This window comes from Hemitrygon akajei, chromosome 1, assembly GCF_048418815.1.
Source record: "Hemitrygon akajei chromosome 1, sHemAka1.3, whole genome shotgun sequence".
NCBI classification, from domain to species: Eukaryota; Metazoa; Chordata; class Chondrichthyes; order Myliobatiformes; family Dasyatidae; genus Hemitrygon; species Hemitrygon akajei.
Window position 1 is genome coordinate 87,485,185 of NC_133124.1, and position 15,865 is coordinate 87,501,049.

Genomic DNA, 15,865 nt, shown 5'->3' on the forward strand with positions numbered 1-15,865 from the left:
TTCAATTATATAGGACGCTGCAGAAACCACATCTGGAGTACTTAGTGTAATATTGCTTTCTTTATTTGCAGAATAGCAATTCAGAGCACGTTTATTGGATTAATAGCGGAAATTGGGCAAAGCTTTATTTACTCTAGTTCAGAGGAGTGATAAGGGACTTTATTGAAACATTAGACAGACTTATGAAGGGATCCTGAGAAGGTCTGACAGGAGTGGATGTGGAAAAGCTGCCTCCACTTATGGAAGAAGTTAGAATTTTTTACCCATTTAAAACGTGAAAGGGACATGGTCTCTGGAATTTTCTTCCTTGGAGAGTGATGAAAAAGTAAAACTACTTGTAATGTTGAAGTAGATAGTTATTTAGCTAGGGAGTGGTGAATCTGTGGAATTTGTTGCACAGGCAGCTGTGGAGGCCATGTCTAAATGTACATTTAATGCAGAGGTTGATAGATTCTTGATTTGTCAGGGCATGAAGGGATACGGGGAGGAAGGCAAGAGATTAGGGGGTGAAAGGAAAAATGGATCAGCCATGATAAAATGAGGGAGCAGACTCGATGGGCCAAATGGCCTAATTCTTCTCCTATGTCTTATGATCTTACTTGAAAAAGAGTTGAAGTTATAACAGATTAAGCATGATTTTATTATACAGTATGTCGGAGTAGGTTTGGGAGACTGAATAGCCATTTCTGCTATCAACTGGTACATACCACCACAGTGTGTAGGATTCTGGTTGAAAGTGTAGGTTGCCTTTATGTCCATAAGCTTTCTCTTAAGTATTTGCCTGGGATGGATGGAGTGACAATTTATAGAACAGTGCCATGAGGCAACAATCACCCATCACAGAAAATAAATCACTGGTGTAAAGCTGTACAAAACAGTTAGAACAAGCTGCATTAATTTCAATTGGAAGAGACTTATTTCCTTTACCACTGAGACGTCAAGAGAAATGTAAACTGAATATGACTAAATTCCAGCTTTCACTCCTTATACAGGATTTTAAGAGGCCAGAATTGAAACAAAGGCCACACTGGAATCTGGAATAGTCTGATAGGGCCTTTTAAAACTTATCAAATAAATAGTATCAAAATGAACCTTAAGTTTCCCCCATATCAGTATATTTTTGACAGTATTGTGCTGTAAAATGATATAGCTGAAATGTCCAGAATGCTCAAATGGCTTATTTATGTATAGACATTAAACAGCAGTGCTGAATTAAATGAGACAAGGCTCCAAGGCCAGAACAACTGGCCGATTTGTCAGTGCCATAGAGTACACATCTCCCACTTCCAGCTACAGACCTTATCAACACACAGCAGACGTAGAGGTCAGGAAAAACAACAAGTCATAATGGCATGATAATACTTCTATATGATATTTCACAATAAAAACTCCAAATGGATTTTGGCCAATTAAAAATGACAGAGTACCAAAACTAAAAAAAAATGTGAGAAGGTTCTTGCAAAAATATTGATAGTAAATACGAAGAAACAAGGACGGGAGAGTGAGATTAAAATCAGAGTTCTGTTAATTGCCACTAGACAACGAGCTCTTGTCTGTAGACACCTCTAGTTTACCATCTTTGGACATTATTAATTCATTGGTTTAGGATGGTGATTAGGTTATCAGAATAAACGGTGGTAACATTTTAGGTTTTCTCTGGAGTACAATGAAAAGGTACAGGCAGGAAATGTTAATTTTGCTTCACACTCCACAGCTGCTGTCTGATCTGGTAAGTATTTCTAGCATTTGCTTTTATTCCAGCTTTCAACACCTGCTGTTTGCATGGTAAAGGCTATGGCTGACAGATGCCCAATGGCACATAAATGGATCTCCTTCTTGTAGGGGTACGGAGCCGAGGAGAAAGGGAAGTTTGTACGGGACTGCAGCAGTTCTAAAGTTACCCATTTGACAAGGGAGACAGACTGAGTCAAAGTTCTACCAGAGCTTCAGCAACATAAAAAGCCTGAACTAAAATCTGCTGATAGTGTAGTGGCATCTGTACTAGACTTCGAGGTGAGAGGTCCTGGGTCAAATCCAGCCAGCTCCTTGCACACTTTCTATCTGTGCTGGGTTGACTGTTGAGCTAGCAACTCAGTCTCATAAAAAGCAGACAAACACTAAAGAAATAGCAAGGTTGTCACAAGGTGCAGAGAGTAAAAAAATACGGGAGAGTTGATGGATGTTATTTATTTGGATTTTCAGAAGACCTTTGACAAAGTGCTGGACACAAGGGTGCTAAGCAAGATAAGCACCCATGGTATGAGAAGCAAGGTACCAGCACGGATTGAAGATTAGGGGACTGGCAGTAAGTCAGAGAGTGGGGATGAAGAGATCCTTTTCGGGATGGCTGCTGGTGACCAGCAGAGTTCTGCAAGGATCAGTGCTCAGTCCGCAACTTTTAACTTTATACGTTAATGATCTGAACAAAAGAATTGATGGCATTGTGGCCAAGCTGCAGGTGATATCAAGATCGGTGGAGGGACAGTTAGTGTCACAGAGGCAATGAGTTTCCAGAAGAACCTGGAAGGTTGGGAGAATGGACAATAAGAAGTGTGGGATAATGCACCTTGGTACAATAAATGAAGGTACACACTTTTTCTAAATAGTAAAAGAATTCAGAAATTGGAGGTACAAAGGGAGTTGGTAGTTCTAGTTCAAGATTTCCTCAAGGTTAACTTGCAGGTTGAGTTAGTAGTAAAGAAGACAAATGCACTTTCAGTGGACTACAGTAAAGAAGCAGTATGAAATGATGAGGCTTTGAGTCATTGGTCAAACTACAATTAGAACACTTTGCACAATTTTGGGCTCCGTATCTAAGGAAGGATGTGCTAGCCCTGGGTCCAGAGGAGGTTCACAAGAATGATGCCGGGAAAGAAAGGCTTAACATATGAAGAGCATTTGAAGACTCTAGGCCGATACACCACGGAGTTCAGAAGGATGATGGGTGATTTTATTGAAACTTATTCGATGCTCAAAAGTCTGGATGAGTGGACATGGTGTGCATGCTTCCATCAGTAGGAGAATGTAGGATCTGAAGGCATAGCCTCAGAATAAAGGGATGTCACTTTCAAACAGATAAGGAGGAGTTTTTTCAGCTAGCAGGTGGTGGATCCTGTGGAATTCATTGCCACAGAGACCATGTCATTGGGTATATTTAAGGCAGATATTCATAGGTTCTTGACTGGTAAAGGGGTTAAGGGTTAATGGGAGAAAGGGGATGAAAAAAATAAATCAGCCATGATTTAATGGTGAGGCAAATTCGATGGGCCGAATGGCCTAATTCTGCCTGCACATCTTCTGGTCCCATAAATCCTAGAGGCCCATAAAAATATAGAGAAGTCATTGTAAACAGGTGATAACCACCCTGCTGTTCACTTGTTACTGGGATTGTGCCTTCCCAGTTGATTTCAAATAAACTTCAAAAATTCTGCTCTGATGCCACCATCTCCAATTGCATGAAGCCAAAATACGTATCTCCCAAGGCACATGGACAACTACCAACAAACATAAATATCAGCTACATGGCTTTGGGTAGGACACAGCTAGCTGCTCGCCCAGTCTGTAGAGACCAAGGATGCACTTTCCTTTCTACTTAGTTATACTAACTACTACTCACCCAAGTCCATCCCAAAGCCCAGGAATCTGAATCTTGAAACTTCACTCAACCCAACTGTTCCCACAACCTATGGGACTCACTTCCAAGGCCTCTTCATTGCACGTTCTCGATATTTACTGCTTATTTATCTTTTTTTTGCATTTGCAGTCTGCTTTCTTTTGCACATTAGTTGTTTGTCCATCCTGTTGGGTGCAATATTTCATCGATTCTATCATGTTTCTTGGATTACTGAGTATGCCCACAAGAAAGTGAATCTCAGGTTGTATATATGGTGACATATATGGACTTTGATAACAAATTTACTTTGAACTTTGAAGTAACTTTTTGACTTCAGCATCATCCTGAACGATTGGAATCTAAGAAGCACAGAGCCCTCAGCATACCTCTTTGATCCTGTCTAGTTCATTCTGCAATGCTTGTTTGGAGATTTCAACTTCAATAAGCCTTTGTCGAAGGGATTCATTTTCATTTTCTACGCTGACACGTTTTTCCTCAACATTCTCCAGTTCATGGTGCAGACGCACAGACACATCTTTGGCAACCTGAGAACAGCAGCAGAATAAAGTCAGAATATTCTACAGTTGGGCAAGCCCAGGAATATTACACTTTTTTAAAAAAACTCTACAAGGTTCAGAAGGAAAATGCACTGCGCAAGGCAGGATTGGGTGCCTGTGATAGAAATTCCTGACTGGGTTCTGAAATGCAGAATTACCACTGTGAGTCTATGACTTGGTTGAGTTATCTGAGTGTAATGTTCCTGTAACCATCCCCTTAGCCAACAAAACATTCTTACTGTTAAAAAATAGAAAATGGATCCAAGCAACCTTATACTGCATTTATCTGGTGAAAGGAAGAATTCATTTAATTAACTTTAATTTAAAATTGGTCATGGAAATCTTGTGGTCACACACACACACACACAAACTGAATCTGTCTTCTAAGAAAATTTATCAAGGAAACACTTATCCTATCAAAATCCCTCCATCAAAACTTAGTTTCCAATATCGGGGGAAGGCAAATGAGGCCAATTATCTCTAAATTTTGTCAGTCCAAACTCCCTTGCTAGAGGTTTGAACACAACAGGAGTGGAATTTAGTGTAGTAATGAGCATTTTTGGATAAAGAGGTCAAAATGAAGCCTCTTTATTTCCCAAGTGGACATAGAAGATGTTATTTCAAAATGGAGATTAAGAATTTTCCCTGGAGTCCTGGCCATTATCATTCCTCTTCCTCAGTCAATATCAAATAAAACAGATTATCACAAAGTACAAATTGGCTATAACATTTCCTACATTACAAATGTGACTATGCTTCAAATGTATATCATTTACCATGAAACGCTTTATAGTGACCTGATATTCATCGCAAGTCCTATATAAAAATACAAATAAAGCAATTTAATTAACCAACAGGTTTACTAACTTCAATACATAATAAATTGCTGAGATTATGACATGACCATAGGGTTAATGGCTTTTGGACCCCAAACTGGTCTGAAAATTTTAAAAATAGCAAACTTTCTTGCAATTTGTGTCCCTATTATCATCAATGTATTTGCGGATTGTTGGATTCTCAACTTCCTATATCTTAGCACTGAGGTATTAATAATTCTTTAACCTGTTTCACTCTACACAAATTAAATCTAAATGCTTTCAGACTTCAGCAAAAGCCCTCAAGCCCAAAGCTAATTTCATGCAGAGAAAGCAAACCTCAGATTAAGCATAGAATCATACTTAGAGAGTTGTAGATATTAGTAAAGAAAAACACAAAGAGATCCTGTAGATGCTGGAAATCCAGAGCAACACACACAAAATGCTGGAGGTACTCAGCAGGTCAGGCAGCAGTCAACATTTCCGGCCAAGACCCTTCTTCAGGACTGGAAAGGAAGAGGGAAAGATGCCAGAATAAGAAGGTGAGGGGAGGGGAAGGAAGAGAAGCTACAAGGTGAAATGGTCAGGTGGGTGGGGGAGAGGATTAAGTTAGAAATTAGGAGGCAAAAAGGCAAAAGGCCAGAGAAGGAGAGAAGGCAGAATCTGCTAGGAAAGAGGAGTAGTTCATGGGAGAAAGGAAGGAGGAGGGATGCTAGGGGAGGTGATAGACAGCGAGGAGAAGATGTAATAGGCTATGTGGAGAAATGAAGAGGGAAGGGGGAGGGGAAAAATGCCGGAAGTTGGAGAAATCGACGTTCAGGCTCTCAGGTTTGATGCTACCTAGATGGAAAATGTTGTGTTGCCCCTCCAACCTGAGGAGTGGCTTCATCATAGCAGAAGCGGAAGCCAGGGAGCAATGTCAGAATAGGAATGGGGTAGGAACGGTAATAGTTGGCAACCGGGAATGCTGCTTTTTGAGGATGGAGCTGAGGTACTCAACAAAGTGGTCCCCCAATTCACAGTAGGTCTCACCAATCTTAGAGGCAGCCACATCGGGAGCACTGGATACTGTTTTTGCCACAAAAGATTTGCAGGTGAGGTGTTGCCTCACCTGGAAGGACTGTTTGGGGCCCAGATGGAGGTGAGGGAGGAGGTGACTGGGCTGATTAACACTTCTGCTGCTTGCAGGGATAAGTGACAGGAGGGAGATTAGTGGGAAGGGATGAATGGACAAGAGAATCACAGGAGTGGTCCCTGTGGAAAGCACAGAGTGAGGGGAGGTTAAGATGTGCCTGGTGGTAGGGTCTCGCTGAAGATGCTGGAAGTTGTGGAGAATGTGTTGGATGCAGAGGCTCATTGGATGGTAGGCAAGGACAAAAGTAGGAAGCATATCAGTATCCAGCCAAACAGTCTGAAACCAGTTTGTGAATTCATATTAAATAATCATGCTAATTGTTTTAATGGAAGTATACAATACTGATATAAAGGCATTTGTATTAGCACAGTTGTGTGAGTAAGAAGCATCAATATACACCTACGGTCAGATGAAAGGTTAATCTAAAATGCAAACTTTGTTTCTTTTTCACAGGTACTGAGCATTTCCGGCATCGTTTATACATCAAACTTCCAGCATCTGCAGTATTTTTGCTTTTCAATTAACTACACGTATCCAAGGAGAACATTAAATGGCATGTCAAACAAGCCACTGAATGAGGTATAAAAGCATTTTGTCTGACCAACTTTCTCACTTACATTTTGGAAATGCAAACCATTTCCCCCAGTCCTGTGTCTTCAACATAAACATGCCACTGAGGACCAAGATTCAAAGTAGGATTTAAAAAAAACATGTGAAAGGCCTCATTCAATTGTAGGGCAGTGCAAAATGGCACTGATTGAAAGCCAACAGCAGAGACAAGGATGTAAGCAGAAATGTGGATGGGAGCTGGGCAGGTGTGAGACCAAGAAGTAAATATCAGTGGAACAAGACGTTGTCACAGAGAGCAGAAGAACAGAAACAGGAGAAAAAACATGTCACACAAAAAGGCAAGAGATTGGGCTCTGAAGTAAAAACAGAAAGTGCTAGAAACACACAGGGGGGGGGGGGAGGAGAGAGAGGGAGAGAGGAGAGAGAGGAGAGAGAGGAGAGAGAGGAGAGAGAGAGAGAGAGGAGAGAGAGGAGAGAGAGAGGAGAGAGAGGAGAGAGAGGAGAGAGAGGAGAGAGAGGAGAGAGAGGAGAGAGAGGAGAGAGAGGAGAGAGAGGAGAGAGAGGAGAGAGAGGAGAGAGAGGAGAGAGAGGAGAGAGAGGAGAGAGAGGAGAGAGAGAGGAGAGAGAGGAGAGAGAGGAGAGAGAGGAGAGAGAGGAGAGAGAGGAGAGAGAGGAGAGAGAGGAGAGAGAGAGAGATAACATTTCATGTCCAAGATCCAATATCATACGGAGGCTGTTCTTCAACCAGAAGCATTAGCAATGCTTCTTTCCAAAGATACTACCCGACACTGTATGCTCCTATTTTCATTCAAAAAGACACCGTTAATTTATGCAGACAAAAATGCTGGAAGATCTCAGCATTTCCTAAGGATCCTTCTGAAGGGTCTTGGCCAGAAATATTGACTGCATAATTCCCCTCCATAGACACTACCTGACCTGCTGAGTTCCTGTGGCATTTTGTGTGTGTTGCTCTCTGTTTCCAGCATCAACAGTATCTCTAGTGTTACTGTGAATTTACATTGACTATTTGGCAGAATCAGGGTGAAAGCTGCTTTTTATTTACCTTGTGGTGAGAGCAATCATGAAGAACGTATTGTACTTATTTCTCTATTAAAGTCAAAAACCAGATAAGGAGGCTGAGGTCTGATCAGTGGGTGGACAGATTAGTTCTAACAGAGAATTCACATCCACAAAATATGGATCAAACACGAGGGAATCTGCAGATGCTGGAAATTCAAACAACAACACACACAAAATGCTGATGGAACACAGAAGGCCAGGCAGCATCTATAGGAGAAGCACTGTCGACATTTCGGGCCGAGACCCTTTGTCAGGACTAACCGAAAGGAAAGATAGTAAGAGATTTGAAAGAAACAAAATGTGGATGGTGTTTTCTCCAAATATGATGCTGAGCTCCTGTGCTTCCAGGATTTTATACTGGATTGGAGCTAAGATGGTGCTTCTTAACAGCGACTCCTTCGAGCTCAACCGTGGAAACAGCTTAATTTCTACCTTTGATGTCTCTCCTTTTCCCTGTCAGGGTGGATTGGGTTCTGTTGGAGCCCCTGACCTGGAATTACACTCAGATTTCAGTTCTTTGCGGTGGTGGGACCCACTACCAGAGGGGCTCACAACTGCCCTCTTTTCAATATCCCAAGGATGCGGCCTAAAAGACAAGCGTGCCTTTGGGGTTCTGAGGCTTCACGGCCCTGTGGACAGGCTGATTCTATGCCGGTGCCGTTGACTGAATCGCCGTGGGAGAAAATAGAACATTGGGAACAGTGGATCAATTGTTGGAGGCTCTGTACTCAGCAAGTTGCGCGCACTCTCTCTCTCTCGTTGCTGGGGGAGAATTCGTTGCCAATTCTCGAGTTGTAGAACTCGGAAAAACAGCAACGCGACAGACTTTATCATCGCAAATCAGTGAGTTGTTCTGTTATCTCTCCCCTCTCACTGTGAAAGGAGACACCTCCCTGTCCTTTTATTAGGGAAACCGAGCCTGTGGCATGTTGAATTTCAGGTGAACGATTAGTTTTTGTTGTACTGCAAATCATGGTCTTTCTAAGGGGCCTTGCTATTGGTTGCTTGGTGGGCAGAGGGTGCTGATTTTTTTTTGAGGAAGTGGGGGCAGGGGAGGGTCATTGCTTTCCTGCTGCTCGAGCGAGGGAGGGGCAAGTAGGGGGGCTTTGGGGTGTAACATTTTTACTGTCACTACTTCTGTGGGGTATGCCTCTATTTTCACGGATGCCTGTGAAGAACAAGAATTTCAGGATGTATATTGCATACATTTCTCTGAAATTAAATGGAACTATTGAATATATGTACATCTTGAAAAATAACATTGAGGTCATAATGTGCTGTAGCTTCTGAGAAGAAACAAGTGCATAAATGCAATCACCTTGGTGGGAAATTTATGATCAGTGAAAGGTGGAAATTGTGAACGGTGAAGCTTAACCCTAAAACATAGTTCGTTCTTTCCTACCACACATGGTTATCTCCAGTCTCTCTATTTCACAGAGTTCTCTGTGTGTGAATGAGGTATTTCCCATGAATAAAGCTGGCAATGAATGACTCATGAATGAGTGGACATACACAAAGGAATGAATGAATATATACTGTATGTAACTGAGCATGAATGAGACGACAACATTGGGACAGTTTGTTTATCACGGACAGAGAGATTGAAAGATTCTGTAAGAGCAGTAGGCTGACATAGAGAAAAATACAATGCTGTTTTGCTAAGCAACAAGAATAGAGGCAACAGAAACAAGACTTGCATCAGTGTGGTTATTTTTTTTCTGTGTAAATTTGTGGATCAGCTTGTTGCCCCGAGCTTAATGGATTTTGTTCATGGGTAGTCACAAGGTTAGTGAGTTGACTGGGTATGGTGACCAGCTTACCTTCAAATCTTGCTCCAGATTTCTTATTAGTTCCCCATCAACCTGACCGGTCTGAGCAACCTTTAAGCTCTTCTGCTCGGCTTTCCTGAGGCGGTACTGCAGGATGCGGCAGTTTTTGTTGGAACGATCCAGCTCCCTGCGCAGTTCCTGCAGCTGATACACATCCTCCTCCAAATAGCTATCCCGCATTTCTTCCATCTCGGATCGCAGCTCATCCAACTCATCCTGCCCATTCGGAAACACATGGTAATTAATAACTCTGTTTGCTGCACTCTTCTATCCTGCCATTAATTAGCACAAAACCAAACATAAAAGAGCAACATGCAAGCTAAGGAGGTGCAATTACAGTCAATGAACCCCATGCAGTGGGATGGCTCGGGGAGGGTGGGTGAGCAGGGAAGGAGGATTGGTACACAGACTGATGGGACTCTCTCCTCTCTATTCCAGCTGAGAGGATGAAAAGCTGGCTGAGAAAAGAAGTGACATCAAATATCTCCTGACAACCAGTATTAAGTACTGGAAGCAAATAATATGATCCGCACGACTAAAAGGGGTACTAACCAGACGAATGAAAGCATACTCGAAAAGTACAACTAGAAAATACTGGAAATGGGTAACTTATTAAGCTGGAGTTCCAAACCTGTTTCTCTTTCCACAGATGCTGCCTGACCTCCAGCATTTTCCTTTTTTATTTAAGATTTCCAGCATCTGCAGTTTTTTAAATTTTCATCACAAATAACTCCCAAGTATAAAAGAGGTAGATACAAATTCACAAAACTTGATACTGTAGGGAACTTGCATAAGTTACAAAAAAAAGTACTGCTTTGCTTTGTATGAATCCCATAATTGTTAACAAGACAGACCTTTCAGCACTGAGAAAATGATGGAAGTTTCTTCTTTATAAAGAACATCTGCACAGGCCAGCTGCAGATTTAAGCTCTCTTTATTCCATTCCAACAATTTATACATTAAAATCAGTCTCCCAGGATTATCCACCACTTCATCAACGTGCTAGGTCTATCTCAAACACCAGCCATCCTCATGCTAGTGGGGATTCCCAATCTGACAACATTTTGGGTAAAAACTGTGTTCAGAAATTTATGTTTGCACACTGCTGATGATTTTCCAAACTCCTTTAGAGAAGTTCCCTGCAGCATTTTAACTTACTATTTCAACTGAATGAAAAGCAGGTTTCAAAGAAGAAAGAATTTAAATGTTTTATCCTCATTTGTGGATTGAGTGTCAAAACTTTCTATTAAAATATTAATTAAGGAAGTTTATCTCCAGATTCTGTCCCTTCATGAAATGAAAGTGCCTCAGATAAAATGTTAAGTTGGTCACAATGGAGAAAACGTACCAATGTTCTGTTAGAAGCTCCCTAAACTCACTATTGCTTGAAATCAAGCACTTGCAATATCTCCAAAAGGACCACAACCTTGCTGTGATTTGGAGGCTTGTGTGCCTCAATGACCTAAAGAGCAATGCTAGTTGGAGTCAGGGCTTTATGTTTTGGCCCTTGGTAGGTTCACCCATGCCAAACAGGTCAAAGTGTAGAGTAGTGGTCGCCAACCCATCGATTGTGATCGACTAGTCGATCTTTGACACTTTCCCAGTAGATCCCGAAAAAAAAAAGAAAAATAAATACACAAGTACTGTTGAGAGATTGTTTCCGGGTTGCGGGGTTTTAGTTCTGTTCTTTCTGCCCAGTGCGCATGCGTGTAGTTCCCCCGCCACACACTACAGTGTACTTCAGTGTCCCCAACCACCGGGCCACAAGGAAACGATATGAGTCAGCTGCACCTTTCCTCATTCCCTATCACGCCCACTGCTGAACTTGAATACACGCGAGGTCATTACCCAAGTGCGTCAGGGATCACTGGTTGGCCTCGGATAACCGGCCGCTTCGTGCAGCCGGCAAGAAGTGCCGATGCTACTGGCCTGAAGAGCGGACAGATGGGCACAGCCTCTAAACCGGTTTAGCACATTGAATGTTCGTGGGAACCCGGTGCTAAAATACTCACAGACCTCATTCGGGCTCAGGGTTTCATAAGCAGCAGAGCAGCTATCTCACTGCAATCTACTGAAACAAACTTTTGTCAGCCGATAGATCCTCCATTGGGGGGGGGGGGGGGGGGGGGCGGGTGTCCTGTCGCACTCCTCACTCGGTCGGTCGCTCTCTCCGGACTGCAACTGCCGCGGCCCTGGTACGGGAACAGACACGCCTGGCCAAAGCGATGGGCGATCGATCGGTCGCTCTCTCCGGACTGCAACCGCCGCGACCCTGGTACGGGAACAGACACGCCTGGCCAAAGCGATGGGCAGTCGATCGGTCGCTCTCTCCGGACTGCAACCACCGCGGCCCTGGTACGGGAACAGACACGCCTGGCCAAAGCGATGGGCAGTCGATCGGTCGCTCTCTCCGGACTGCAACCGCTGCGGCCCTGGTACGGGAACAGACACACCTGGCCAAAGCGATGGGCAGTCGATCGATCGGTCGCTCTCTCCGGACTGCAACCACCGCGGCCCTGGTACGGGAACAGACACGCCTGGCCAAAGCGATGGGCAGTCGATCGGTCGCTCTCTCCGGACTGCAACCACCGCGGCCCTGGTACGGGAACAGACACGCCTGGCCAAAGCGATGGGCAGTCGATCGGTCGCTCTCTCCGGACTGCAACCACCGCGGCCCTGGTACGGGAACAGACACGCCTGGCCAAAGCGATGGGCAGTCGATCGGTCGCTCTCTCCGGACTGCAACCACCGCGGCCCTGGTACGGGAACAGACACGCCTGGCCAAAGCGATGGGCAGTCGATCGGTCGCTCTCTCCGGACTGCAACTGCTGCGGCCCTGGTACGGGAACAGCCGCACCTGGCCAAGGCATCTGGTGGCAGGCGGGAGGCTGCAGTTCGGGCCCAGAGGCTGTCTAATGAGGCAATGAAGCCCTCAAAACTGCTTCGGTACCTTGAGTCCAAGCACCCTACACTTAGAGACAAACCCGCTGAGTTTTTTTCCCCAGCGGAAAAAATGTGAGCAAGCGGGACAGCAGCTGAGAGCCACGTAAACTAAATTCGGCCCGAAATGTCGACAGTGCTTCTCCTTATAGATGCTGCCTGGCCTGCTGTGTTCCACCAGCATTTTGTGTGAGTTGTTGTTTGAATTTCTAGCATCTGCAGATTTCGTCATGTTTGCCATATAAATTTATAATTGTTTTGAAGGCAAGCGATAGGCAGAATGCACAGGTTTTCTGATGTGTGTTGGTAGCGTCACAGAATTCACCTCCACCTGGCCCTATCCCAGCTGGACAAAAAAAGACATGTACATTCGGATGCTGTTCATGGACCTCAGTTCAGCATTCAACACAATCATCCATCAGAAACTGATTGGAAAGCTGAGCCTACTGGGCCTGAACACCTCCCTCCACAACTGGATCCTAGACTTCCTGACTGGGAGACCTCAGTCAGTCCAGATCGGGAGCAGCATCTCCAACACCATCACACTGAGCACAGGGGCTCCCCAGGGCTGTGTGCTCCATCCACTGCTGTTCACTCTGCTGACCCATGACAGTACTGCAACACACAGCTCGAACCATATCATCAAGTTCGCTGATGACACGACCGTGGTGGGTCTTATCAGCAAGAACGACGAGTCAGCTTACAGAGAGGAGGTGCAGCAGCTAACGGACTGCTACAGAGCCAACAACCTGTCTCTGAATGTGAACAAAAGAGATGGTTGTTGACTTCAGGAGGGCACGGAGCGACCACTCCCCGCTGAACATCGACGGCTCCTCGGTAGAGATCATTAAGAGCTCCAAATTTCTTGGTGTTCACCTGGCGGAGAATCTCACCTGGTCCCTCAACACCAGCTCCATAGCAAAGAAAGCCCAGCAGCATCTCTACTTGCTGCGAAGGCTGAGGTAAGTCCATCTCCGACCCCCCCCATCCTCATCACGTTCTACAGAGGTTGTATTGAGAGTATCCTGAGCAGATGTATCACTGCCTGGTTTGGAAATTGCACCATCTTGGATCGCAAGACCCTGCAGCAGATAGTGTGGTCAGCTGAGAAGATCATTGGGGTCTCTCTTCCCGCCATAACAGACATTTACACCACACGCTGCATTCGCAAAGCAAACAGCATTATGAAGGACCCCATGCACCCCTCATACAAACTCTTCTCCCTCCTGCCATCTGGGAAAAGGCACCGAAGCATTCGGTTCTCACGACCAGGCTATGTAATGGTTTCTTCCTCCAAGCCTTCAGACTCCTCAATACCCAGAGCATGGACTGACACCAACTTCTGCCCTCTATTGTCTTGTTTATTATTTATTGCAATGCCTGCACTGTTTTGTGCGCTTTATGCAGTCCTGGGTATGTCTGTAGTTCTTGTGTCATTTTATGTAGTTCAGTGTAGTTTTTGTATTGTTTCATGTAGCACCATGGTCTTGAAAAACGTCTCATTTTCAGTTATGGCCAAAATGACAATAAAAAGTGACTTGACGTGAATCCTCAATGCCAGTACCGACACAGGAAATGATCTCCCTGAATTTTTACCTGTGCTATCTCATGGGCAGTACTGGAAAAAAAAAATCAACATTTAATGCTTATCCAGGAGATTTTTTTTAAAAAATGGAAGTTGGCTAAAATTGTTATATTCAATGTTGTGACTTGCAGCAGCAAGACACTCAGGAAGAAGATAAAACACTATTCCTTAAATTTCCCTACTGGAGCACTGTAGGCGGCTAGAGATCAGAATAGAAATGGAATGGGGAATTCAAGTGACAGATGAATGGAAGCTCAAGATCTCCCCAAATGGAGATGTGCTACAAAGTGATCACCTATGCAGTAGGCCAGTTTGAATGAAAAGCAAATGAATTCCTGCTTTGCCTGGAAGGAGTGCCTGGGTCCCCAGAAGCTGGGAAAGTAAGAGGAGTTGCATCTCCCACAGCTGCATTGGAAAGAGCAGTCCTGCCGAAGGGTCCCAGCACATCAACTGTACTTCTTTTCCATAGAGGCTGCCTGGCCTGCAGAGTCCCTCCAGCATTTTGTGTGTGCTGATGAGGAGGAGGATGTTTGGTGAAGGTGCAGAGGGCATTAAATGGCGATGACTCTGTGCCCACTGAGTTGAGACAAGTCAGTCAGCATTTTTGTTTGGAAGTTCTTTTAATGACATCTGAACGTAGTCAAGCATCTGAGTGGAGAAATCAAAACCAATACTGGAAACACTCAGTGGGCAAGAGAGACAGCTAGTGAGCAGATGGCGGCTCCACCATCATAACTTGAAAAGTGACAAGTATAGAATTAAGATGGTGCTGGTGACGTACAGTGACAACTTGCTGGCAGCAAACAAAACTATTAATTACTTTATTAATTACACTCTTTCTGGTAAACAGTCACTGCATTCAATAGCCTGTAACTTCCCTTTCAGACTTGAGCTTCTGAACCCGCCTGTATGACCTGGCATTTTTGTGGTGTGAACTGAAGTCTCTGAGGTGCAGGATGGTTGTGGCGTGACGGTTACTGGCAGAATCAAGGCGGCGGCGGGGCCCAGGCCTAAGAGTGGGGAACAATCTGCTGCTTGGCAGATTTAAACACCAGGTCAGATGGAAAAGGTCAGGGTGTTGGGGCCAGATGTGAGGTACGGGCCAGTTTTCAGCTTGCTGCTGCACGAGTTTTACTTGTCTCTGTGCTGAACATAGGCTTTGGCATGCAAGTAATGGGCACCTGGATTGACTGCAGTGATGACTGACTTTGTGGCTGTGAACTTCAGTTCTGAATGTTATTTGCTTACTTTTATTTGTTTACTTTCATTGTTTGCATGACTTGTCTCTTCCCCTGCACATCTGGTGTTTGACAATCTTTTTAAAGTGGGTTCTGTTGGGCTTCTTTGTTTTGTGGCTGCCTGTTAGGAGACGAATCTCAAGGTTGCATACAGTATACATATTTTGATAACAACTGTACTTTGATCTTTTTGAACTTTTTAATTAATTTAAAGAGAAGGTCTGTGGCAAGGCATAAACAAAAGTTGTCAAGGCAATAATTATTTTAAAATCAGTTCTTTTAACTTGTTAAATAATTGTTAGTATGATAACCTTGTTAATTTTATTTCTCTCCCCAATGATGACGTGTGACCTGTTGAGTGCTTCTAACATGCCCTGTTTTTGATTCTGTTGAATTGTGTTCTTGTTTCTATCTACTGATATTTATTGGTCACATGGTTGCCTCTATTAATACTTTGATCCACTGTAAAATTTATCCCATCTCTGTTTGCCCCATATAATGGG

General features: G+C 44.0%; 1 protein-coding gene across 4 annotated transcripts in view; it reads right to left on the reverse strand.

The window, feature by feature from the left end:
- The window catches only part of mtcl1 (microtubule crosslinking factor 1), a 214,643-nt gene that overhangs the window by 182,101 nt on the left and 16,677 nt on the right, over window positions 1-15,865 (reverse strand). For all 4 annotated transcript variants that reach the window (XM_073047438.1, XM_073047446.1, XM_073047429.1 and 1 more), the window contains exons 2-3: window positions 9,591-9,815; window positions 4,000-4,158 (exon numbers count right to left, since the gene is read on the reverse strand). In XM_073047438.1, the coding sequence (XP_072903539.1) occupies window positions 4,000-4,158; window positions 9,591-9,815 (384 nt within the window). The remainder of the gene's footprint in view (window positions 1-3,999; window positions 4,159-9,590; window positions 9,816-15,865) is intronic.